A 27,941-nucleotide genomic window follows, 5' to 3' on the forward strand; every position below is an offset into this window, starting at 1 on the left:
TTATATGCTTGCTTGATGACTAATTAGGTACGCTGTGAACAATTTATTGAGGAACTGAAAAGCTACTCTAAGCAGGTCGAAGAATTTAGCACATTTGGAGATATTCAGAAAGTCAACGGGTATTTGAAGAAAGCTCAAGCATTAAATACAAAATTGGAACTTGCTTCTGAGAAGGTACAGATTATAGTCTAAACTAGTCTGGCAGGATAAATTGTAGATCTTAATATTTGTATTATCAGAATCCAGAGTGTGGTTAGTAACGCAGTTACTGATGTGCCAGAATAATTCTTAATTCGGCTATGAAATATTTTTACATGATTTGCAATTTAAACCGCAAATTTACTGAGCACAGTAATTGGTTACTATGTGGTCTTGGGTTAAGGCAGCAGCACTTTGCATAGTGGACAAGTGGATTAAGTTTCTGTAGGTTTGCATAGAAATTATACCTTTATGTTCTTGAGAGTGCCATTCCTGATGCTCCTGCCTATTAAAGCCTTTGTGTTACTGTAAGTGATAGATGAATGCCTAGATACTATTTTACACCTCTAACTATATTCCTCTATCAACTGGCATGAGTGGTGAGCTGTTACTGTTAAAGATTACTTGAACTGCAGTCAATGGCAGCAATGACATAATAGACTGGTTTAGTAACTCAAAACTGAATTTAGAGCTTGTTGAAGACACTGGAAAACCTTAGGGATGCCTGTGGTGAGGACTTGGTATCACAGACAGCTTTGTATTTCAGACCTCGCTTCTGTCTCCACAGATTGATCAGCTGAATGCAGAGGAAGAGTCCTTTGGATGGCCACAGTCTCAGTACCCTCAGCACAGAACCATCTGGAATACTCTTTCTCCATATCTGCGTCTCTATGAAATGGCTGTTGAATTCAACAGGAAACATGAAGACTGGACAGAGGGCTCACTTACAGAAGTGAATCCAGACCAAGTAGAGGTAGATGTAGGGAGCTACTGGCAAGGACTGTATAAACTAGAGAAATCCCTCAACAATTCTCCAAATGCATTAGCAATCTCAAGACAGGTTAAATCAAAAGTCGAGGAATTCAGATACCACATTCCTCTCATCCAGGTGATATGCAATCCTGGTTTGCAAGAAAGGCACTGGGAAGAGATGTCAAATATTGCTGGTTTACCGCTGACTCCTTCTGAAAACACCACTGTCTTGTCATATATTAACTTGAATCTTGAATCCTTCTTAGAAAAGTTTGAGACCATCAGTGAAGCAGCCAGCAAAGAATACTCACTTGAGAAAGCTTTGACGAAAATGATTTCTGAGTGGGATCAAATGGAGTTCACTCTTCTTCCCTATAGAGATACAGGAACCCATATTTTGTCATCTGTAGATGATATTCAGACATTATTGGATGATCACATTGTCAAAACTCAGACTATGAGAGGATCTCCGTTCATTAAGCATTACGAAACGAGAGTAAGGTAATTTTTTCCTAGTAGAAAGTCACCAAGTACTGTTACTTTATCTAAAACATAGGGACTTCAAATGTTTTTGTTTATCCTCCTCAAGCAGTGAATTAATCTTTTTTTTTTCTAATGCAGAAAATTAAATTCCAAAATTTAGTATTGCATGTTAAAAAAAAAAATCTATACTTCCATCTTCAAGCATAGATTTTAATCTGATTTTGTCTCTTTCCTCAATAAATACTTTACTTGTTTCTTAAATCCCTCAAATATAGCCATATTGTGGAAAACCAAAAGTCTTTCTTCGAAAGTTTGACTCTAACTATCTAGCTGTATTAGCTGTATCTAGCCATTAACCTGCAAAAATGCTCTTTCAGACTTCAGCACATGATCAATAATATGAATATGTAAGTACATATACATACAGGTCTGTTCCAATAAGTATTCATTCTCTAATTACTGCTGTGCTCTAGTCTAAGAGTACCTTCCTTGTTAATGTAAAATGGTGGGTTTTGCCTGTTGAAAAAGAGGAAGCACACCATGGTAATTTCATCAGAGTGCTTTGGTGACTGACAGCATTTGTAATAATACAAGGTATTACCATGACTTCTGTCTGTGAGATTACACAATGGTTGCTTTCTCAATAATCCAGCCAAGCATGTAGGATTCTGGACTGCTGCCGGAGATTATTCCAAATTCCTCATCTTAAGTTTTCTGTAGTTTTGGTGTAAGCAAATTAACTGACCCGCCTAACAGGAAGTTTAAGTTGCATTTTCCTCTACCTCTCGGTGGAAGCAAAATCACTAGAGATGAAGTAACAATACCTAGAAGATGAGAAAGGGACTGTGGGTAGAGGAGAAGGAACATGCCAGCAAAGCTGTCTGTTGTTTAGAAGCTGTGGTGGGTAGATGAAGGAAGGAGGAAGTGAAGGATGTTTTCACGTTTGATTTTACAGAACTCAGTGCAGCCCATGTGTGAGTGTTTCTCCTGTGGAGAAAATGATTGCCATGGTTCATTTATACAGTAGATATTTTAACAGCATGCACTTTTAATAATAATTCTATCCGGACTGTCCAGTGGTTTGAGAGTTGTAAAAAATGATACTTACTGTTCTTATACAGGCAAGAAGACTATATGTACTTGTTATAGGATTATAAATAGCATTTTATTTTCTATATTTTTTGCAAATTGCTTACATCAACAAATGAGGAATATCGATGACATTAGAGATGAGAATCCCATCTGTCTGATATGGGAGAGATAGTAAGAAGTATCAAATGTGGTGGTGTGTGTAATTTTAAAATCATGCAGAAAAATTGAGGAGACTTAGAAAAAATTATAGACTGAAGGTTCTTGAATGTTTGGCTATCAAAAGGAAAGACCGGATAGCTCTTGAATTGTGATATTGTGTGCCCATAGTGGTGTGCAGTAGTGTTGAAAAACACTTTGTCAGACCATTGTGTTCAACATCCATATTTGGAATTAGAAGTCAGAAATAAAACATGACTTAGCCACTGGACTATTTACTGCTTGAAATCTTTTAATTAAGACAACACGTCTTTTTAGGAGAATATCAACATATTTTGGGGTTAGTAGTTTAGGTTGTTTTCATGCCTTTCTTTTGCCATCTCAGCCTGTCTATCATAGCACACAGTTAGAAATAATAGTCTGGGCTTTGGTGTATGCTGGAAACCAGATGACATACTCAATTGAAGTGAATTTGTCCACAGGTGCTATTACATGATAAAGTAGCTGCTGTTGCATGCTAAAATATGTTCTATGTTTATCCACTGATACTGTTAGTCTATTGGATAAGCATAGTTAATAAATCCTACAGGGGAGCCTTCCAGATGATCCAGTTGCAGAAATTAATGTAGACTTTGTCATGCAGGAAATTGGGCCAGGTGGATACGATATTCTGCTGAAATCTGAAAACTTTTACCTGTTGCACTTGCTGTTGAAGATGCAAGTTACTAAAAAGACCTTACCAGTCTGCTGGAAACGTTTGACTGGAAGCATCAATGAATGCATTTATCCTAATGCTGTTTTACAGGGAATGGGAAAGAAAGCTGCTGTTGGTACAGGACATCCTGGATGAATGGCTGAAGGTTCAGGCAACTTGGCTTTATTTGGAGCCCATTTTCAGTTCTCCTGACATCATGGCTCAGATGCCTGAGGAAGGGAGACGCTTCAGTACTGTGGTTAAGATATGGAAAGACTTAATGAAATCAGTTTTTCAGGTAAGTACTGCTGTCTTAAGAATATAGAGTGAATTTGTAGTATGTAGAGAGAAAAAACTGCTTCTGGTAACAGAGGAATCTGTTTTCTGTTTCGTCCCAGCGCCTTTTCTTAGATACTTTTAAAAATTACTTTGCAGAATTGTTTCCAATAGAATCCTAGAAGCATTGACTGGGAGGGCCACTGGAGTTCACTTAATCGAACTTCTTTCTAAAAGCAGCACTTTCCCAACACTGCAGCAGGTCAGGCACAGCTTTGTTTAGCCCAATTTCAAAAATCTCCAAAGAAGGAAGTTTCTTGCAGATACCTCCAGAGACTTCAGTGCCATGGTACCTTCCTAATGAATACTTTTTTTCCTAATGTCCAAGCTGAACCTTCCAAGCAAAGATTTGTACTTGTTGCCCAGTTGCCCTTCATGTTGTTCCTGACTACAGTTAAGTTTGTTCTTAATTTCCATTTCACCAAGCTGAACAAGTCCAGCTCGGCCATTCTCTTCTCATAGGCCATGTGCTATTCTGGGGAGTAAAATTAAACATCATCCAACACAAAGTAACATAGCACCGATGATCCTGGCACTGTAGGTCAATTGACATGAATCAGTGGAATTTGACAGGGGTTGTTCCCTTTGAAAAATGATGTTTATTTACCTATTGAAGGGTAGAGGCACCTCTCTAACTTTGAAGTGTTTAGATATTTGTTTCAAAAGTACTATTTTAATCTGCTGTCAATCAGTACATGTGGCAGTTGTCAGCAGCACTGCACATGTCTGGCAGTTCTAAATGTTCCTGTCTTGCCAGTCTGCTGCTTGTGTGACCCTTTCCAGAAGTGAGCACTGTCCTTAGGATCAGTTGATGAAATGATCTGAATGTTCTTGGCTTCAGAAGTGCAAGTGTGATGATTCTTATAATGTTTAAAGAACCAAGGACACTTCTAGTAGGACGTTTCATTTTTAATCCTTTTTTTAACTGGACTTACTAAACTGTTCAACAGACTGGAGGAGATTTCTGAGGTCCACTGTTTTCCAGGGGAGGGACAGAAGGTTGTCATTTGAAGGAAAAAATTAGAAACTTGTTTTTTCATCCATCTCCTGCCTTTGCAGAACTTTCAGAGATCCATTGTGTCATGAGGACAGATGCTAAAATCTTCACTCAGTCTAAAAGCTTTTGGTCTGAGCTTTTTTCAGTTTGTAGATATAGTCTTGATGTAGGAATACACAAAATATGTAGTATACAAAAACATTTGCTTAATTTTCTGGCAATTCAGCTGTATCACTTAAGAATAAAGTTATTTATTATTTTGTATTATATTTTGATTTTCTCATTTCCTTTCTTTCCCCTCCTCCTTTTTTCTCCTTCTGTCTTACACTCCCCCTGCCCACCCTTCTTTCTTTGTTTTTCTTTCTTCTGATGTAGAAGAAAATCAGGAATTTATCCCATAGAGCTGTGAAATCAATAGTATTAATTTTGGGGAAGAAGTTGAATAAAAATAAAAAGAGCAAGGATTTAAGAATTTGGTTGAGTATTTTACTTCTGAACATTGAGTGCTGAATGATCTGTTTTGATAAAATCTTCTAATTCAGATATTCAGTGCTAATCAAATACAAAGTATTTTTTGAATGCGATCTGTGTTATCACTGGCAGAAAAAAGAATCACCTTTGTTTGTACAGAAGAGTGTAAATGCCAGAATCAATGTTTAACAGTCTGAAGTTGACGTTGGCTAAACAAGCAGGCATTATTTTCCAGAAGATGGCACTCTGTTTCCACAAATGCAATGTTTGAGTTTCGTGGCTTAAAGGAATGCATTTCCCCAGTGTATATGAGTGGTCTTTCTTAAAGCGTAAAGCTAACTTGTGTCTGTTTGTGCTTTTTTGCATTTATATGCCATTGTATTAAGAAACTCCTTTAGTTGCTTAGCTTTTCGTGACAAATTTGAATAATCATGTATTATTCCTTCATTGTAAATATCAAATTTAAGCAATGCACATTAATGAGGATTAAATTCCTTAAAAAAAAGCCAAGAAAAGAAAAGGGAAAAAAAATCACAGGCTGCAACCTCTGATATGTTCAAAATTATATTTAGAAACTAGAGTTAGTGATGGTCTTTTAGCAAAGTATTTGAACTATTTTTATACACTTGATTTATACTATTTTCTTGATACAATTTTTTTCCTTTAATCGACAGCCTTGCTGACAAAAGAAGTTACACTGGTATTTTGACTGAGAAATGATGGCATTCACTTTTTTCTTCGTGCCTAAGAAAAACTGTAAATAAAAAATCTCTTAAGCGTATTTTCTTTTTCTTCCCTGACTTTTTCCCATATGGATGTAAAAGCAAGCAGGGAGAATCCCATTTATAAAACTGGCAACACAGCTTTGAATTGCTTTACTAGTTGCATTTATTCTATTTGATGATAAAAATGCTAAGAAAGGGAATAAAAGCTCTTTCTGTTGATAATGTATAGTTATATGGTTATTCGTGCATTAAAAACTGTTTTATAAAACCAATTATGAACTATGTTTGTATGCTGACAGCTTGATTGTCTATGTATAGATTAAAAATATATGTAGTTATTGAGTTTGTTCTGGTTTCGTATGATGCAAGAGGCAGAACAGAACAGAAGATGAATGTATTTTATGTCCAGAGGAGCACTATGATTATTGTGTTAGGCGGGTGCATCCCCATGAAGATCAATTAGATAAACATGCAATTCTGGATTGTTTTCAGTAGATTGGACGTATATGTGTAACATGAGCAGGGAATGGAATGAAAGCTGAATGCACATTGCCGGTACTTTAAAATGTTGTGAACTGTTGCACTGAACCCGAACTTGGAATTTATTATTAAATTCTGCCAAGTGAAGCAGAACAGCAGTCAGGTTCCTGGCTCCGATCTGTATTGCCATCCCTTGAGGGGTTTGTTTCCTACAGATGCCTTTTGCACCTTCTGGGCTTTGCACAGCAGCCTGGCCTGGCTGTCATCTGTCCCTTGCAACATGCATCACCCAGCCTTCTGCTCTGAGACACTGTTCTGAAAACCCTGTCAGAGATTTTTACTGAGTGGGACGTTGTCATGGTCTAACTCAAGCTAGCAATCCAACCATGATAGCTGCTCACTTGCCCTCCTTGCCACCCCCCCCCAAATAGGGGAGAGAATCAAAAGGGAAGGGAGAAACTTGGGTTGAGATAAACACAGTTTAATAAAATAACAAAATACTAATATACTACCAGTAAATATATATATAAAATAGAAATAGAATATAAAATAAAAGATGCAATACCTCTCAAACTCCATCCACGCCAGTCCCAGGAAGCAGCACCCGATCCCAAGTAGCTGATCCTGAAGAGAGGGAAAAAAGGCAGAAAGGCCCAGAGGCTTCTGCAAAACAGCAAAATGCTGAACTATATGTCCTGAACCAAACTCCCCCAGCTCCAACAAAAAGAGCGAAGGAAGCAAAGAAGCGAGAGAGACTGGAAGATCCCAACTCTCTTTAAATATGAAGTATGACATTAATGGGATGGAATACTCTTATTGATCAGTCTGGATGTCAGTCAAGCTCTGCCCAATCTATGTCCTCCTTCCGCAATGCCTCACACTTGCGGGCAGAGCGCTCGCAATGTCCTTGGCTCTCAGACCAGAGCAATTAAAAACATTAACTCTGTCGCAGGGTGTTATCTCTTGTTCTCAAACTAAGTCTAAATAATGACTGTGTTAGCTATGAAAAAGAAAGATTTCTAACTGCATGAAGAAAATTAACTCATTTTCAGTCAAACCAGCACAGATGTTCTGTATTTGTAATGGGCTTTGACAAAGCTCTTCCTAGTGGAAATAGCCTGGAGACATCTTTGGTTTCTGCTGTCCATTGTTGGGGTCTTTGCTGTTACTGTCAGCAGTTCTCACAAGCCCTCAGGAGATTGACTTGTCTGAAGTTCTCCCCATGGGTCTCTTGGGTGTTCCTTATGGTTGGTGATACCTGTGTCTCTTTTTCCTGTAATCCTGGCTCTGTTTTCTATGCTGTGTGCTTCCAGGTGCAGGCTCACTGGGCAGAGCAGAGGGGACCTAAGGGCTGATTAACATTTCTGGTTAGCTCTGTTTCCATCTCCCCTCTGGTCATTCTGGCCCTATTCCATTTCTTGGGAAATGCTGTCTGATGTAGGTGGTAATGGAGAAGCTGTAGCAGAAGCTGTTTTCTGACTTCGGGGAGTGGAGCAGGGGTTGGGATTTATTGCTCTCCATTTCCTTGCAGCAGGAGTGGGTTTGAATCAGTTCACAGTTAACAAGTCATTTAATGTACTGGCACAGGCCTGAACTAGAGCTGAACTAGAATAAATTCAGTCACAGGGGAACCTAAGCCCATACTGGAACCGAGGAGAGGCATTTGCTTGGTTTGACTTCCTCAGTCGTAAATCTGCATAATTTCCTCCTTTTCAATGTGTCTCGTTTTGCTCCCCAAACCCCATACTTGGTGAGCAAGATGAACCAATGTCATGATGATTAGGCTATAGGATGGTCATAAGGCATATTAAATTCTAGAACCTGATGTTCAGACGCCTGTATTTCTTTAATGCTGCTTAGCTGGGCAACCATTAGGTCTTTTGCAAAATCTTTTTTGTATTATATTTGTATTAACTGGGGTAACTTTAATTTTATGTAGCAGTTTTTCTAAGCATTTAATTAAATTGAGAGGTTAGTTTGGAAAGCACTGGAAAGAATTTGGAAACCACTATATGTCTTAATATATCTATTTTGTCATCTACACAGTACATAAATATAAGAAACCCAGTGTTTATCCAGTAGTGTATCTAGACAGGTGGTATTTGGGTGGTATTGTAAAAAGAAATAATAATCTATTTTTTTACATTCTTAAAGCAAGTATGACTTTCCACATTTGACCTAGCAAAAAACATGTGTTTGGCTAGTAAATGTACATGGATCAGAGAATACCATTTGTTAGATCATGTGAGTAGTTACTGTTAGTACTGAGCTGTCGGTGTTGCCTGTATAAAGCTTTGTCATCTCAATACTTGTAATCTCATCTACATATTTATAAATTTTAGATGGAAGGAAAGATCATTTTTTTGCATTGAACTCTGATAGATGGCTACCACTTTAAATGTGTGACTGCATTGTTGACGTAGAAGTACACTTTTAGAAATCCATCAAAATGCTGTAATTGTTCTTGTTGCTTGATTACGTAATCCAATGAAACAGCCAGTGTAAACTGATGTGACTTCAACAGAATATGATGGGAGTTGTGCTGTTTGAATTGATCCTGTTTTGAAAATAATTTTCAAAAATAATAGTTCATGTTTTGAAAACTTAAGTACTAACTGCCTAACTGTTTTTCCAGTGAACCCTGGCAATGAAGAAGGTTATTAAATTGTAAACCTGACAATGGTTTGAGTAAAGTAGGTTTTGGGATAAAGATTCATTTTGCCGAAGACTTCTGCTGCTCTGTGTGGTGATTTACTTGAGAAGGTGTTAAGATTTTTGTCTGGAATAATTTCTTTTCCAGGACAAACAAGTACTGGGAGTAGTAACAATAGACAAGATGTTGGAGAAACTGAGGAAGTGCAATGGATTTCTGGAGCTGATTCTCAAGGGACTTAATGAATACCTGGAGAAGAAGCGCCTATTTTTCCCCAGATTCTTTTTTTTATCTAATGATGAACTCCTTGAGATTCTTTCAGAGACCAAAGATCCCACTCGGTATGGTCATATTGAACAGATGTATTTGTGAGTCACAGTGCATGCAGACAGTCTTGTCATGTGGTTTCTCTGAGCCCAGAACTCTCTTTTTTACCTCGCTGACAGTTATGGTATTAAGTATCTACTTGGTTAGGTTTTATTATAGGTGAACAGAGTCATTTTTAATGTGGGCAATTAAATTCAGTTCTGTTTTCTTAACTAGCAACCCTTCCATACACTGATTTTCAGAATAATCACAAGTCCGTGAAGTAATTGGTGGTGGAATGAACATACCGGATTTTTCCCAGTAGAAAATAGAATATCAAATGAAACCTGTATACCAGGGATGTCAAACTTGTTTTCACTGGAGGCCACATCAGCCTCGCAATTGCCTTCAAAGGGCCAAATGTAATTTTAGGACTGTATAAATGTAGGAGTAGTTATATTTACACAGTCCTAAAATTACATTCGGCCCTTTGAAGGCAGCCACGAGGCTGATGTGGCCCCCAGTGAAAATGTGTTTGACACCTCTGCTGTATACTACTGACTTGAGTTTTACCTCTTTGGGGCAGTCCTAATTAAAGTATTTCAAAAGATTTTTGCTGTGTTTTAACTCTCTCTGGGATTTCTATTTCCCAACCACATTCAGGATTAAACTGCAAAAACCATAACTTAGTATGAGACCTTCTTAAACTGTTAACTCTATGAAGATTCCTGCAGAAGTGATCTTCTTGACCAATTTAACCTTCACTCTAAGCAGAGAAACTGGGGTTTGATTCTCAGTATGCAGACTTGACAGCATGCAGTGAATACAGTGCAAGGTCATGCAAAAATGAGAACAAAAATGAAAAATAAAATGTCAGCTCAGTCCTGGAGAAATGTGCAATGAACAGGGAAAGAGATCTTGTGAGGAAAAAAGATCTTAAAGATTTTTAAAAATTATTTATTACAAGCTGTTGTTTAAGGTTGTACTTGGTTGCTTTACTCAAATTCCTTACCGTTCAATGTATTTTGCTGGGAAGGTATAAATAATGGAATTTTATGTAGTGTAGGTGGATTAGCACTTGTTTATCCTTACTCGTTTATATGTTACAGAAGCTATAAGTAATATTTTACACCTTTAAACTGGTCTTCTAAAAATATAGTGGTGAGCATCTTGCAGGGTGTAGTATAAAAGAGAAAATGTGGGGTTTTTTAACAAACCTAAGAGGAACTTTTAAGTAAATTGTTCAGAAAAATATTTTTTTTAAAATTAGATCTTCTTTGGTACTATTGGCAAGACAAAATTGTTAGAAGCTGTTTAATACTAGTTTTGTTTTCTAGGGTACAACCTCACTTGAAAAAGTGTTTCGAAGGAATTGCACGAGTGGAATTTACAGAGGTATTAGATATTACACACATGAAAAGTAGTGAAGGCGAGACTGTGGAACTCATAGAGACAATCTCAACATCAGCAGCTAAAGGTCAAGTTGAAAAGTGGCTGGTTGAACTGGAGGCAGCTATGCTGAAGTCTGTCCACAAGGTAACAAGTCCTAACCTCTTATTTTCTAGGCTCATGTCATTCAGCATTGATTTCTTCAGTAAACATGTACACCTACTGGAATCACTTGTAATTCTTTGCACCTAGCATGAACATTAAAACAAGGAATTCAGTCCTTAAAGGTTGTATTTTTTTATAATTCAGTTCTGGTATCAGTTTCTGGTTGTAAAAATCTCTAAAATTCTTTTAAAATTAAGTAGTAGAGTAAAAAGTGTTTGCTCCAAGGATTTCTTTGCCAGACATGGTTCTACACTTGATGTGGTATTAAGGGACAAGATTAAATGGAAAGATTACCCATGGTTTTTTTCTAATGTTGCTCTTAATTATGACTACCTTAAAACTACTAACTCTTCATTTCAAATGGTATCGTTCTGGTCTTTACATTGTCTCCTCGTTGTGTTTTATATTTAACCATCTCTGTCATAATCTTTTTTTGGTCCTTTTCAATGTCAAGTGGGGTAATTAAATGTGCAAACACTTTCCCTGATGCTGTCTTACAGTACAACAGTGTAATTACAGTAGTGGCATAACAGTACAGAAAAAAAGTGAATAACTTGATCTATTTGAGACATATCAGATGTGGACAAACTGAGCTGCGTGAATAAGAAATGCTTAAGTACTGTTTGTCTGCATTTAGCGTGGACCACAGAACTTTTATAATGATCTAAAGAGATAACATTTATATAGTTTTTATGTCAACAGAGACACATTTTTCCCTCATAGCTGTATCTTTTCATTGATGCTATTGCATGTCTACATTGGTAAAAGCAAAAAGGCTTGGAACTGCAGAACAAATGGCAGATTTTAACTCTGGTAGATTACACTGCTTGTCTGAGGAGCCCTCTAAATGTATTGAGGAGTTTGTTGATACCAAGACTTGATTCTTGCTTGCGTTTTGTTAATGTCGGGAAAGTAGCCTGTCAATATACACTGGAAGATTTTTCCAGTGCAACTTTAGATTTCATTGGCATTGTCCATGGCTGGTGCTAGAACCAGGTTAATCATTCTGTTATTAGAAAATAGACTAGAAGTTAGGCATAAGTTTAACTAATATGATGTGCAAAATCAAAGCTCTGGCTTTTTATTTGAATGAATAGATGAAAAATCTTCTTGTTTGGGGATATTACTTCTAAATTGTGTTTGTACTTGTTTCCTAGTTTCATTGCAGATGGAGCTAGAAAACATTAAGTATCTGATGGCAAGAATAATTTAGGAATGTGTTGTGAAATCAGTTCTTAAAAATTTTGTGTGATCGCTTTGTTCATGTTACGACATTTTGGGGTTTTTTTGAGCTTTGAGAGATTTGTCTGCAAGATATCACTGTTGAGTAGGTCAGACTTGAATTTGAGGCTGAATCTAGACCCTTATTTATTTTTTATTCTTGGGAATACAGTCTAACCTAAATTAATTATAAAGCTGAACATTACGTGTTTTCACATGTAGTTAGTTAGAGGGTGCTTTTTCCTATCTAGGTCATTGGGGAGGCAATTGAAGCTTATCCAAAAACTGCACGTGTTGATTGGGTAAGAGAGTGGCCAGGACAAACAGTTCTTTGTGTATCGCAGACTTTCTGGACAATGGATGTACAGATGTCTATCAGAAATGGCCAAACGGTAAGCATATTTTAAATTTAAATTTATGTCAAATAATGCAGGAGTAAATCAGGCCTTTGGTAGTAATGTTTTTTGGATGAAGAAGTGTTCAATGTAGTAGTTAATCTTTGAAAAATCTACTTTAAAGATCTACCTGAAATGTGATCCTTGAAGACCTTGAAGTTAATATTTCCTTTGGGATGTAGGCGCCAATGCTTCTGTGCTGTGTTAGAGCGCATTCTTTTGAGCTCAACATGTAGATCCCATGTTTCTCGGAAAGCAGCCCAGTGCTGTATTCAGGTGGTACAGACTAGCACAGCTTGTCTGCGTGAGAAGTCTCACTTACCTTCATTAATGTTTAGTGCTTATTGTGAAGATGGGCTAGGACTAGCTTTAGAAGATATATACCATCCTCACCCTTGTCAAATAATGAATCTATACGCCTGATTGGTACAGAACTTCATCACGTCTAAGTACTGAGGTGGTACAAGTGCTTTCCTTAATTAGGCCTTTCCTGTTTACCAGCAACTTATTAGTGTGAAAAAAACATCGATTACTGTGTAAAAGAAATGGTTACTCTAACAACTATAATCAAAAGTCAATAAACTGAAAAGTTGCAGAAAAATACATTTTCTTGTTAATTTTTTTGAATTATAGATGTTACTAACTGTTGTTAAGACATAAAAGTGTTTTTCTAGTATGATAGTGTCCCGTAACGATAGAAAGTGTATTGTAGATGTACTCAGTAGATCTTTAAAACACGTGTGGCATTTTCACATTTTTCTTTTCTTAATGTGAAATATGTAAAAAAAAAAAAAAAAAAAAAAAAGACTATTTCCTGTGTTCCAGGAAGAAAATAGTGTATGCTGTTTTGTTTCGAAGTACATATCATTGGTGTTTCACATACACTTCCGTAGAAGTTAAACCAACAACAAAACAACCCCACAAAACCAAATAAACCACTACCACCACCACAACAACAAAAAAACCAAACAAACCACAAGCAAACAAACCCCCCCCCACCAATACCAAAGAAACAAACAAACCAAAACTGTGTTGAAATACTGGTGAATGGAGGACATTGTACTACTATTTCAGTGAGAAGAAACTTTTTAGTACAGAGAAATAAAAGTAATATAAGAAAAAGGGATCGTGCCTTAGACTAGACACGCAACTAATTAACTTCTAAAAATTTTTTGCAGGCACTAGAGAATTTTCTGGAGCAGAATAACAGACAGATTGAGGACATTGTCAGCTTGGTGCGAGGAAAGCTGTCGAAGCAGAATCGTGTTACTCTGGGAGCACTTGTTGTTCTTGATGTTCATGCCAGGGATGTTCTTATATCTCTAGTAAGCAAGAAGGTCAAAGATGAGAGTGACTTTGAATGGTTAAGTCAGCTGAGGTACTACTGGGAGGTAAGTGATAACTCTCAATCCTATTAGAAGGTAATTTCTGTTAACAGCTTTCAATTTCTGCTTGCTTGCTGACACAGAGAAAGGTTACACTACTGTAAGAATTTCTGCTGCTGAGAGAATACCTATAACTGATCATTTTATGGATTGCTAACTGGAATGGCCAGTAGCCAGGCGCAAACAGTTTTAATTAAAATTCCTTTTTTCATCACTACTGGGTCTCAGTACATTTGCTGAATGTGCGGGGGGAGGTTACAGACAGAACTTGTTCACTCAAAGGATGCATTTTCGTTTTCTGATTCTGTAGGATAGGCAGTGCTATACAGATGACAATTTTCGCTTAGAGGTTTTAATCTGACTTATTGTCAATAGTATTTTATTTGTACATTATAATGTTTATGGTGGGTAGTGGTAGGATACAACATTTTAAATTAATCGGGACAAGATTTCCTGTAATGTAGAAGCATGTGAAATTTTTAAAAAGTGTATCTGTAAGGATCATACATTGCTGTATCACAGGCATCAGATTGACCATAACTACAGCTATTGTTTGTGATTATTTCTGTTTACCTTTTAGAAAGTCTAACTCTCTAAATAGCTACACAAGACAGTTTTATTCTGCAATATGGTTAGTAGAAACTTTTTTTAGATAACAGTTAATGTAAAAAATGGTCTTTTTGTGTTGCTCCTTTAGTATCTATTAATTGGCTTTTTTTGTTGTTCGAGTCACACCGAAACTGGTGTCTCAGAGCAGTCTATAGTCTGCCCTGTATTTGTTCCTAACAGAGTTGGGCCTGTTTAGGAAATGAAGAAACAGTGTTGAGTTGTGGGTGTGGGTTTTTTAAAAATTCTGTGTTTAATCTGTAAAATGAATGCCTTGTTTCTTAGGAAGGGCATCTAGAAACAAAAATGATCAATGCTGGACTGAGGTATGGATATGAATATCTTGGCAATAGCCCTAGGCTGGTTATTACTCCACTTACGGACAGATGCTACAGGTAAAACTGCAAGTTACTCAATGTACTGTATTAGCAAGGAATGTTTAGTTGAGATATTTTAATTAGTCCTGAGAATAGATGACTCCAAAATTGTATTTTTATGTTCTATTAGGTATAATTAGAATAGGATATATTTCTTTTGATGGACTGGAATCGATCTTGTATGAATGTTTTAATTTAACTTTCTGTTAAAATTAATCTTTTGTGACACTACAGTGATAAATTACAAGAGGATTTAGATTTAGAAAGTGGAAAGTAAGCTGTTCTCCATTGTGAACTTCTAGTAAACTTCATCCATTACTACACATTTGTAAATTACAGCTGGCGAGAAGCTGGTAAACTCTATCACTATAAGAAAATGTTGACAGGAAATAAATTTTTGGAAGTTTCTGGTAGAAGTTAGAGCAGCTGGAAAAACAGTATGACAATTTCTACAATTTTTTTTTTTTTAAATTTTGTTTTCAGAACCCTGTTTGGTGCACTACACCTACATCTTGGAGGTGCCCCAGAAGGTCCCGCTGGAACTGGAAAAACAGAAACTACAAAAGATTTAGCAAAGGCTGTAGCTAAACAATGTGTGGTTTTCAATTGTTCTGATGGCTTGGATTACCTTGCGTTAGGAAAATTTTTTAAGGTTTGGATAAATCTTGAGGGTCATTTTCCATTCTATTAAAGCGCTTTAATTATTTGGCACTTAAAGTGGTCTTAAGGTATTGTGAAGGTATCTTCCTCCACTTCCAGGCCACTATATAATGCAAGTATTGTGCAGACAGGTCTTACTGTCAGTAAGAATCCAACCAAGATTCTGTGCTTTGAAAATGCAATATACCATCATGATTTTGTTTGCTTTAAATAGGCAACATAGATGTCATTTCAATGAGTACATTTTTAATAGCTGATTGCAAATTTTGTGGGACTTGAGGTTTAATCTAAACTGTAAATAAGGTGGTAAGAGTCATTATATTATCCAGGAGGAGAAAGCTCTGTCTTACGAAAATCTATCCTGAATGGACACCTGTGTCTTGTAGCCCTGTGTCCTGGTTTGGACTGGAATGATACTAAACAAGAGCAAGTGTGCTTTCCTCCCTGGCATTATTCTCACCCTGTGAGTTACAAGTGGCATTAGAACGATGTGATTTGTCTTAAACATTCAACATGCTGGAAGTTCATCCAAATAAGCTAAATGAAGGAGTTTTATTTAGAATGATGAAAGCAAAATTCTGTGTCTTAAATGGGAATTTTAGAATTACTGCTAACAAAGCATGAGATGCAATTGAGAGACTACCAGTGCTGCAGAGATGGTACAGTAGCGTTTAGGGAGCATATTTCAGAAAATACCTATGAATTAACTAGAGCTGCAGGAAAAGAGCATTATTCTTTAGTTACACTGTAGGTAATGGGGTATGCCATAAGATGCCGTAACCACCTGGTTCATTTTAGCTATGCAGAAGTCCTAAGCTGCCTTTTTTCACTGTGAAACCTGTTAGCATAGATGCTAAACAAGAGTAGGTTTTTTGGAGGCTTGTTTTGTGCTGAAATCTTCCCCCTTGTTCAGTTGTCAGATACTGACTGTGAAGGTAAAACATGCAAAGTGTATGTATTCGATAGGCAGTTTGCATGCAACGGAAGAATTAGGGGTTTGGATTAGTTTGCACAGGGGGTTTTTGGTTTGTTTTGTTTTACAGGCAAACTTAGTCTTTAAACTCACATAATTCTTCTTGAAACAACTTCTGGCATGATTTTGTTTAGAAGTTAGTGCTCTGGATCATGGATACACGTCCTTTTTTTTGCACATAAAAACTTTTCCTTGTTGCAGAATTAGTTTGATCAGCATGTCCAAAAGAAGCAGTTACCTATTAATTGGCCATCTGCTTGTTTCTTGTAGGGTTTGTTGTGTTGTGGGGCATGGGCTTGCTTTGATGAATTCAACAGGATTGATTTGGAAGTGCTCTCTGTGGTTGCTCAGCAGATTTTTACTATACAAAGAGGTAACTTGTGATTTCGATCATCTCTTTTACTTAGGTATGACAAATAATAAAGATGCAACAAAAGCTGCCCAGAAATGACATGAGTTTTGATTTCTCCATAGGCATTAATTCAGGATCTGAATTAATAGTATTTGAAGGAACTGAATTGAAACTGAACCCGACCTGTGCTGTCTTCATTACCATGAATCCTGGTTATGCTGGGCGTTCAGAGCTTCCTGATAATCTTAAGGTATTATAACACTTGTCATTTTGTTATTTTTAATAGCTAATAGAGAAAGTGCAAAAATAAATAACTTTTTGTCAAATATAGAAATTATTAAGAACATCTAATATTGGTTACCTTCCGGTTTTTATTAGTGTAGTATAAAAATCATCTCAGAAGAAAAAAGAAATGAAAAAGGCTAAGTAGACTGAAAAAATAGGAATAAACTGCATTTTAAAATGTCAAGAAGTCATTGCTTGATTCAAGGTCTGACTGTCATGGAAAAAAAAGAAAGTTAAAAAAAAAAATCCAAACACTTTTAATTTCTGAACTCTCATCTGCTTAGCCAAGAAACACAAAGGAGCATTTATAGTGTACAAGCAGTGAATAATATCTTGATATTGAATGAAAATGTGTTGGGTTTTGTGTGGTGTTTTTTCTTTTTTCTGACAAATGATCTGAGCATGCTTGTGTTGTTTTAATGTAAGAGATTTCCATTCTGTTTAAGTGTATTGTTGAGTGGTTGTTGCAAGTGCTACATCCTTTCTTACCTTTAAATATATTTGCCCAGTGTCTATGGAAAGAAAAGGAAATCTGAGCCGATATATTGATAAATTAATAAAAACTTAGAAAAGTACAGTGTTTGTAAATATCTCCTGGGAATCTTACTCACTAACACTTAGTGTGAAGACAAGACTCAAAAATATGACTTGTATAGATGAAAGAGGATAATTTAAAAACTCTCTGGTAGAGTATGAAAAGTAGAGGAAGTTTTCTCTGAGTGAAAGTATTTTGATGCTTGTTTGGTAGAGCACTGGTGAAATTGAAGCAGAGGCTGCAGCTGAACAATGCTGGGAGCATCAACTTCTTTGTGGGAGTTGTTTACACTCCCGTGTTCTTTCTAGAGCTTCTATTGTTTGATGTGGTTTTGTTGCTGATCTTGAAGGAAGAAGAACCACAACCATGAATTGTCACATGGAAAAGAAATTATTTTTAAGCATTTATGGAGAGCCATTAAATATATTGTAGTCATAATTGTGATAGGTAATTGACTGTCACTTTATTAATGAAATAATGAAAAAAAGAGTATTTTGTGTAATTGTAGGAAAAAATTGTATATAGTGATGTGGTCTGATTTTTTTCTGATGTCATTTTTCATGTGTATGTTTGATAGGCTCTCTTTAGAACAGTAGCTATGATGGTTCCCGATTATGCCATGATTGCAGAGATCGTGCTGTATTCTTGTGGTTTTGTTACTGCTCGACCTCTGTCTGTCAAAATTGTAGCTACGTATCGTCTGTGTTCAGAGCAGTTGTCTTCTCAGCACCATTATGATTATGGGATGAGAGCTGTGAAGTCAGTGCTCACTGCAGCTGGCAACCTGAAGGTAAATGATGTTTTGAATTTTCTTTGTCTTCCAGGAACTTAGTAATGTGTCTCTTTTGTAGCAGAAGGTACACAATTCTACCTCCCAGCAAGCCGCTGTTTAAAATTTCATCCTGTAACACCGATTAAAATGGAAAGGGTCTGTATTAGGGCATAAGCTGAGGAAAGTCAAGAGGAGAGACAGCTCCCGGGGCCATTCAGTGGCACACGTGTCGCTGAATGGCATGCCTATTAATTGTGCTGATTAGCTTTCAAGAAGTACGGAGTTGTTCAGCCATTTGGCCACTGCTTTGCTCTGTTTTTCTTCTCAGGTTCAGTTGCCTTTGCCATAGCCTGTGAACACTTTCCAGTAACACGTGGGCTAATATCTGCCACATGTGACTTTGATCACTCTTTGATCTTTAAGCAAAATGGTGGAGGATGTAGTATTTTGTTTTGTCTTGCATTGTGGGTTAATGAATACATCTTACTAAGCAACTAAGCTGTAGTTTCATTAATTCGGCTATTTTAAAGTTGACTAGTATAATTTTACAATTCCCTTCCATTTTTTTTCCAACCTATAATTCTACTATTACCAAAAAATCCTGCAAACCCCTGAGTCAGTAACTAAGCTATGTATTGTGGCAAAAGAGGCACTTTGGTTACTTTTTTTTTTTAATAACCTGGGAGAGAAATCTGTATGCAAGCTTTTAGAATTTTCACTTTGCTGAAGGCAGAAGTTTTACATCAAAGTAGGGGAAATTATCCTTCTTAGGAAGAAAAAGAATACATCTTAGAAAGCAAAAAATCAATGGTTTAGGAAAACAAGTAATCGCTTTTCTAGTAACACTCCTCACTGGGCATAAACTACAGTGAAATTGGCCTGACTGTAGATACCTACTGCAAACACCTTGATAGGAATGTGTAAACATCCACCTGGAACATACGTTGTTAGCAGTGGACCTGAATGTGCCAAAATAATTACAGAGAAGGACAACAGGAACCGTTCAGTAAAACAGGCAAGTTTAACATCTGGTTTTTGAAACTATAAAAATTAACTCACACTATTTTTTGTATCTTTTAGCTGAAATATCCATCAGAAGATGAAGACATTTTGCTCCTTAGATCCATTACAGATGTCAACCTGCCTAAATTCTTGTCTCATGATTTACCACTTTTTGAGGTAGAAAACATACAGATTTTTAGTAACATAAAGAGCTTGCTAAAAATACTAATCATTAAAAATATTATAGAGCAGGTTTATCAGAGAGATGGACCACAGACTTCTTTAATCTAGCCTGGAATTATTTTAAAACTTAGTCTTAACTGTTCCTTCCTAGCAAATGTAGTGAGCATTTGGGTTTTGATAGCTAAGATCAGTGAAAGTTTCTGCCAAGCCTACTGCTGGAAATGGTAACATGCTATTTTTATATATTGTGTATTCAAGCTTTCAGAGTAGCTTATAAGTATTCTTCTGAAATAAGTAGGTACTAATAGTCTCCTTTTTATAAGAGAAAAATTGGATTTTCATTTAAAACAGATGCAAAATAGTAAAGAGAATAAGAGGCCCACATCCGTTCTTGTCCTGAGCTCATCTTAGTATGGGACTGAGCTGGAGAAAATTATCTATCCTGTGCTCCCCAGCCTGTGGCCTCATCTGCGCTATTAGTATTGGACTTGTGATCTGTTAGCACAGGCCAGGCATCTTCAATACACCTCTGATGGAACCAACCGTGCCCAATGCAAACGGGAGCTGTCAGCTTCCTTAGCAAAAGTTTTGTGATCTTTGGTATCTGCTAGCTTTCTGTGTCCTGTTAGAAAAAGGTGGAAGGATCTGGGCTTGTGTATATAGATCTTTGGAAACTGGGAAAACATTGTCCTTTATGTGTACATTTTTAAACATGAGTGGAAAAACTTTATGTGAAAAAAAAATTCTTCATATAGAGCCCTGGGAATTTGTGTGCAATTATACATTCACAATGAAATTTTGTGTAGTTTTCTTATGGAATAAAATGAGGCAATTTCTATAAGAAAACATGCGTGAGGGCATGCAAGTAACAGGAAAGCTCTTTCTTTTGGACATTTTAAGAAAAAGCCTTAGAAATCTGAAGCACAGAAAAGGTAATTGCCTTGCCCAAAGTTATATGAAAATGTAATGAATTAGGAACTGAACATATATCTCTGGACGCTGTTCCTCTGATCTAATTAAAATTCTGCCAAAATTACATACTTGTTCCTGAAAACAAGTCATGAGCATTTAAGGGAGATGTCGTATTTTCGTAAGTTTTGAAACAATGAAGATAAATTTAGAGAAGTTGTCTTGGAAAGTGGAAAATTCTTCACTAGTTGTTTCTCTAAGTTTTGGCCTTTAAGAATAGCAATGTTAAGAATTTAGCGTACAGAAATTGCTATATTTATTTATGAAGTAATACTATATGGTTTTCACTTTTGTAGAACAACAAATGTGTGTTGCTGTAGAGATGAAATAGCCTTGCACATACTAATACATTAGTTGTTGGTGCATCCCTGAAATAGGAAAAGATTTGTCACTTGAAACTAGGAAGTAGTGTATTATTGACATGTAAATGGCAAAAGAAGGCTAAGGAATGTAAGGCTAATAAATAGAAGTAGATGGTTATGTCAGTACAGAACAGATGCATGTTATAAGGGAAAACACTGGCAAATGAGAATGATGCTACAATGTCACTGGAATTAGTTCTCCATTGTGGGACACATTTAAGGGTCAACAATAAAATAGGAGCATGTGGGAATTGTAATAGCTTAATTCTGTTAGTTCTGGAAGAGAATAGCTTTGTTTGAAGTTCTTATCAGATACAGGAAGAATTATAAAAATATTTAAGTTCACCAATAGTAATGTAATTTAAAATTGTAAGTATTGTTTTTAAGAATAATTTCAGTTTTTATTGTGAGAAATATTAATTTCTTCCCTTAATTTATATATCACACTTGAGAGAAATGGGGAAAAACCCATGTCCTCCCTCAGAGTCAGAGTTTTGGCTCAGACAAGGGTGACATGTGAAATTCATGATTGTTTTATTTATCAAAATAGATATTAGTCTGCCTAGTGTCAACAAAGCATTGATTGCATGAGATTTGGACCAAATTACTGTGAAAATAAGTGTACTTTCCAATTAATTGTTTGGACAGGGTATTACTTCCGATTTGTTTCCTGGTGTGAAGCTACCCAAACCAGACTACAAAGACCTGTTGGAAGCCATCAAAAAAACCTGTGATGCTATGAATTTGCAAATGACCGATGCATTTACGATGAAGATCCTGCAGATTTACGAGATGATGATTGTGCGTCATGGCTTTATGATAGTTGGAGAGCCTTTTGGGGGAAAAACATGTGCCTATCGAATTCTGGCAGGAGCATTGGGAGACATATGTGAGAAGGTATCTAAACATGTTTATACATATTTCTAGTGAAAAACTATTTTCAAACAGATTTTATAAACATATTTTAGTATTTATATTGAATACAGAATTTACTTCAAGGAACAGCTAAAAAATATAATTGAGAAGCTGTACTTCCAAACTTACCCAAGATAGGATGACCCAATTTTAAATCTATGCATTTCATACATTTCATGCATTTCTACACATCGGGTTTTCTCTAAATTCTTTCATTCGACTGGACAAGGGCTGAATTAGCGACTTGAAGTTTTATGATGAGCTTTTCCTTGTGAATGCTTTTACAGATTTCCAGCTTAATCATGTGAGAGCTACTGAACTCTCTTTTAACAGAGGTTATTCTGTTTAGAACTACAGTAAACAATTTATTTTCTGACAAGGGTATAATAAACACATATAAACCCAGAGTCTAAATAGTCTCAAATACTGATTATTTTGGAGACCAGAGTATTTAAATTTTTCAAACAGATTTTGTATCTGAAACAAATCCAAGATCTGTTCTGCTAAATAACTGGTCAGCTGACATAGGAGAAGTGGGTAATAACTGTTGGCTGTGGAACATATAGGTGGTGCAGTGGTGTAGCTACACCAAATTTTGCTCAAATTCAAGCCATCAAAATGTTTGTTTCATATGGGATCTCTGGAATCCTGCCACTTGGGCTGTGGAGGCTTTTGCAGAACAATTTCACCATAGTTCTTGTCTTCAGTATTCTGGGTTCTAAGCACCTCCAGGTTCAGTCTAGTCTGATCTGCTGTGAGGGAATGTAAACCCAGTCCAAGGTTCTTTGTAGCTGTTTGTGAAATGAAGTGCTTAGGACTTGAGACTTGAGGGGTGACTGGCCCACTCATGGAACTCCAGGCTGTTCAGAGGAAAATAGTAATAACCATGAAGCAGAAGTGATCTTCAGGAGACTGGATTTCTTCAGGCTGGCTGACTGGAAACGTACCCAGCCACTTGACCAAAATGGTTTCATTTCCATCCTGGTGATCTTCAGGCAGCACCTTGTAGATTTGTGCAGATCTCAGCAAGACCAGACTGGCTGGACTTTCACGTTGGCATTGCTATCAAATGAAACTCCGTTCTTAGGGTAATTTATTGGAAGCCGTGGCTTGCTTCCTGTATTAGAGATTAAATTGTGATGCTTTTGCTTTAGGTATGTACGAGAAATTATGTTCCTGCCTGCCGTTCCAGTAAAACAGTATTTAACTTTCTGCTTTTCCTTTTAATGCAGTGAATCATTGTCCACTTCTTCTCATTTTTTGTTTGCTAAGTAAAAAATTTTGTGATAGAGGAATTTTTATCTTCCTGCTAGCTCAGCTTCTCAATGAACACTAATGATTGTTTTAATGATCAGTACATCTACAGCAGCTTTTTTCTTTTTCTTCTCCCCACCCAGAAGAACTGGCCTCTAACTAATCAACACAATTTTGTTTTCATTTTGATGATGATAATTGTTTTTTTGGAGGCTTTTTACCATCTTGAATAAAATCTTCTCATTGATCTGAATTGATTAGTGTTTAGTTTTGGGAACTCTAGCAGACTATACCTGAATTTTATAATGGGGGGAATTGTGATGAGTAAGATGGGGAGGAGAGATTTGTGAGGAAAGAGATAAGAAGCTGCTAACAGAAATAGTGGAAAAGCAAACTGTAATGTACTTGTAAATCTTGAAGAGTATAGATCTAATTTTTTAGCATTGCAACCATGTTTTAGGGTTTTTTTAGTTTGGCAACTATGGCAAAGTTGCTGTACTTAGTGTTTTTTTCATAATTTTACCACTCTTTCCAAGGAGATGCTAATCATTTTCCCCTTTCTTTAAATATTACATTTCTCTCTGAATATTTACTTTGGTGAAATGAAGAAGTATGTTAGAATTAATTATAATTCAATACGAACTGTCAGAACAAGGACTTGTAATCATACTTTTTTATAAACAGACTTGTTTCTCCTTTGAAATTATATAATAAAATTTCTTGCAATTTATATTTCATGAAGGGAAACAAAGAAAGATTATGTGTATCTGTGGGAAGAAGGTAGTCAGAACTGGCATGAAATGATGCTGAACTCCCGATTTCTCAGTTCAAGTTCCTAAACTTTAGGGATGCTTTTGGAAGGAAAGAGTATTTTTTTCTTCAATCAAGGATACATGTTTCTCATGTTCCAAGGTTATAGTAAGTAGGTGTTCAAAGGAGTGTTTGCAGGTTGTTGCTTTTGCTTGTAATTCATTCCTGTAGAACAGTGTTTTTCAGCCAGCTGATCTCTCATGTGTGCAGTATTAAATGTCATATTTAGTCACGAGAAGAAAAGAATATGTTTAAGTTTAATCAAAAAGAAAAATTAGGTATCTTTACAAGATTTAAGTAAAAAACACAGAAAACCAAACAAACAAAAAAAAAAAGCACCGAGACAACTTTATAAGATTATTTTGACACCAAACTCAGAAATATACTAAGGCAGTCATATTTATTCATTGATCATGGGAAAAATGGGGTAGAGAGAAAAGGGCTTGGCCTGTTGTAATCCCTGGAAGTCTAAGAATAGAACTTGGGTCTCTTGGTGGACTGCATAACGTCCAGTTCAATGATACTTAAAAAAAAAAAATAATCCATTTTCATTTATCAAGCCATACTGTTCAATATTAAAATGAGACTTCCAACTTTATATGTTAAAGTTGGGATAATTGTCTTTTCCTGCCGTAAACTGATAAAATGTTTATGCATGTTTGGTGTTAAATGATTTTATTCCTTTTGTGTCTTCAGGGGCTGATGGAAGAAAACAAAGTTCAGATCACTGTTTTAAATCCCAAATCGATAACAATGGGTCAGCTCTATGGACAGTTTGATCCTGTGTCACATGAATGGTCAGATGGTATCCTAGCGGTGAGCTTCCGAGCATTTGCTTCTTCCACAGTAAGTGCTTCAGACCCTTAGAACATTTAGGGAAGCGACTTTTCCGTTTATACATTTTACATTTTAATTCTGTGTTGTGTGCACAGCCATTCTGTAGGATTCATGTACTTAATCGAGAATGCAGAGGCGGCCGTTTGCCTTGATTGTAGGATGCTCCCTGCGAAGTGCTTTTTGGATGCTGGTGAATTCAGCTTTGTGTTTCAGAAGTCCTTACATGAAGCTAAAGGGTTTTTTGTTTATTTGCCTATGCTATAAATAAATGAATATTTAATCTTTCTACCTTCTTTTCATTCCTTGTTTTGTCTGATTATGGCCCAAATTTTTGGTTTCTGTGTATATGGGCATTTTGATGTTTCTTTTGGAAGAAACTGCTGCCTGATTGTGGCTTCTGGCTGACCTTCCCTTAAAGTCCATTGAAATATTTTCACTGTGTGTAAGAAAAGATGCATGTACCTGACAGAGACTTTCCGTTTTGCTAGTGATTCTGGTGTCACACTCTTTGCCCCTATAAACTTAAATAAATTGATAATATATTGAAGTTGATCAGTGCAAAGTTCACTGTCTCTAATAACATTTGCAGAACTGCACAACTGCTTTGTATTTTCCTATAAGAAATATGATTAACATCTGCGACTATTTGCTTTTACTGTAAAAAACCAGACCTGTTACCTTTAGGTGTTACCATATTCCTGAAATGAATTCTGTTGACTTCCATGGTAAGTGTGCAGTAGGTATTACTGAGGAGTAGGAACTTGTTATATTAAGAGTCTCACTGTGTCGTAAGTCAAAATATTTGAATATGTTGCAGTCTGACAGAAGCAATGTACTGCATTGCAAGTACAACTGAAAGAAACCAGTCAAAGATGTTAACCTTATACAGTTAATTACTGTATATGCTTTAAGTTCTAAACCTAAATTGTGAATATAGCTTGTGATTTCAGAAACTGCTTGTGATTACAACTCTGTACTCCGAGTATTTTCAATTATATTTTGTGGAAAATAACTTTAGGTCTATAACATTAACTTTACAGTAAAGGTTATAAAATACATTCCAAATGTTTGATTAAAACTGTTTTCTGCAAACCAGACTCCAGATAGGAAATGGCTGGTTTTTGATGGGCCAGTGGATGCAGTATGGATTGAGAATATGAACACTGTTCTTGACGATAATAAGAAGTTGTGCCTTATGAGTGGAGAGATCATAACAATGTCCCAGCAAATGAGCCTTATTTTTGAACCAATGGATTTAGAAGTTGCTTCTCCTGCTACTGTAAGTACCAGTCTTTGAAAGACTGGTTACAAATGTCTCCGATTATTGCGATATATATTCTAATTTTTTAAAAAGACACTTAACTGAGAAGAGTAATTACAAGTTTGAGTTTCTTTCACTTATGTTTTAAATAAAGAACATTGTAGCTTGATTTTCTTGTTTAAATGTTTCATAATCTTACAATATGATGTGGAAAATGACATATTTCTATATGCAATGTAAATTCCATATACAGAAGACCCTGTAACTGTTCAGAGTCCCGCACTTGCAAATACCTGTCAAGAAAAAGAAAATCATTCATGTGCAAACCTTTAATTTGCCATATAAATTCCCATAAAACAAACAATCACTGCATTTCTGGCACCTATATTTTCTGGTGGCACTTTATGGGATGTAAATATTTTCTCTTGAATATGAATAGAGTTTCAGGTGGTGATGTAAATGTAATAAAATATCTGCATAGTCGTGCTGGGAAGGAATTTTTACATAGAAGTTATATGAAACAGTTAAAAACTGTTAGGCACTTGAGTAGTCAGTTTATTATCTTTTGTGATGTTGGAAACTAATTCTATTTAAGAGGAAAATCTGTCTTTGGCATTAGGTCTCCTACTGGCTGAAGAAATAAAATGAGGTTTGAAACCCATCTGTCTCAGGGCTCACAGAACCCCACTGTATGCTTTCTACCAGCTTCTGATCATCCCACAAGCTGTATGCTCTACCACTGAATGTTCTTTTAGCTTCTTGTAGATAAGAAAAAACTTTGGAACTCCTGTAAGATGACATGAACCTGTTTGTTTCTTTATTTTTAGGTGTCAAGGTGTGGTATGGTCTATATGGAGCCTCATAGGTTGGGCTGGAGACCATTAATGATGTCTTGGCTAAATACAGTGCATTCAGGAATCAGCTCTGTGCATAAGGAATTTATAACAGGCCTTTTTGACAGAGTGGTTCCACTCTGTCTCGAGTTTATCCGGAAATACACAAAGGTAGGATAAAGAATTTTTCTGAGAAACTGAGAATGTATGAATTATTTGCATTTCCAAGTGCTAAAGGAACAAATGGTTTTATTGGCACCATGTTAATTTATATTTATTAATATTTTAAAACAGCTTTTAAGGAGAAGGCTGTGAGCAAGGTTTCTGTGTATATTGTTGAACTTGCTTCTGAATATATTTTAGACACATTTATCCTACAGCTTTTTTTTTTCTCTTTATGGTGAGGAAAAATGACACTGTTTAGTAGTCTCTTCTCAGTGCATAAAACACATCTGCAGCTGAGAGTATTTCTTCTTTCTTTTCAGGAACTGTCTCCTACTTCAGATACAAATTTAGTTCGATCACTAATGAACCTGATGGACTGCATGATGGATGAATTTGCTGATGAAGCCAAAATTAAAGCTATGGATGACCAGGACATTTTCTCATGGCTTGAGGTAGGCAGTTTAACATGCAGAATAAGGAATTCCAAATCAGGCTTTAGTGAAATTGACTTCACAAGCAATAAAACCTGTATTTCGTCATTAGAATACATATTTTGTAATGTCCATTGAGGAAAATACTATTATCTTCTTTATAATTGATATGTAATTGAGTCTGACATGTTTGATGTCTTGACATAGATTTAATGAATTTTATACAAACCAGCCAAAATTGGATATTATTCCCCAGTTTCTAGTGTCTCAGTTTATTCCTAGATCAATGCTACCTAAGATTACAATACAAGGAAAGCCCTGTTAAGAGACATAGCCATCACTTTATGAGATAGGCCTTTGCATAACAGAAAGCTAGCCTAAATTGTTCTGAAATAAAAAGCAGCCTGTGTTTTCTCAACCTAAGGGCTCTGCACTGAGCAGGTCAGGCATTTTGCTGCAC

The 27,941-nt window shown here is 36.2% G+C and overlaps 1 protein-coding gene across 1 annotated transcript in view; it reads left to right on the forward strand.

Moving 5' to 3' along the window:
• The window catches only part of DNAH7 (dynein axonemal heavy chain 7), a 103,255-nt gene that overhangs the window by 21,773 nt on the left and 53,541 nt on the right, over positions 1-27,941 (forward strand). The window contains exons 16-33 of the mRNA XM_065638272.1: positions 28-174; positions 767-1,452; positions 3,488-3,674; positions 9,186-9,379; positions 10,682-10,880; positions 12,371-12,511; positions 13,693-13,905; positions 14,791-14,900; positions 15,366-15,534; positions 16,786-16,888; positions 16,990-17,117; positions 18,265-18,477; positions 19,540-19,638; positions 21,624-21,872; positions 24,651-24,800; positions 25,888-26,070; positions 26,880-27,056; positions 27,371-27,502. Coding sequence (XP_065494344.1) covers positions 28-174; positions 767-1,452; positions 3,488-3,674; positions 9,186-9,379; positions 10,682-10,880; positions 12,371-12,511; positions 13,693-13,905; positions 14,791-14,900; positions 15,366-15,534; positions 16,786-16,888; positions 16,990-17,117; positions 18,265-18,477; positions 19,540-19,638; positions 21,624-21,872; positions 24,651-24,800; positions 25,888-26,070; positions 26,880-27,056; positions 27,371-27,502 — 3,480 coding nt within the window. The remainder of the gene's footprint in view (positions 1-27; positions 175-766; positions 1,453-3,487; positions 3,675-9,185; positions 9,380-10,681; positions 10,881-12,370; positions 12,512-13,692; positions 13,906-14,790; positions 14,901-15,365; positions 15,535-16,785; positions 16,889-16,989; positions 17,118-18,264; positions 18,478-19,539; positions 19,639-21,623; positions 21,873-24,650; positions 24,801-25,887; positions 26,071-26,879; positions 27,057-27,370; positions 27,503-27,941) is intronic.

Source organism: Caloenas nicobarica, chromosome 6, assembly GCF_036013445.1.
Source record: "Caloenas nicobarica isolate bCalNic1 chromosome 6, bCalNic1.hap1, whole genome shotgun sequence".
NCBI lineage: Eukaryota > Metazoa > Chordata > Aves > Columbiformes > Columbidae > Caloenas > Caloenas nicobarica.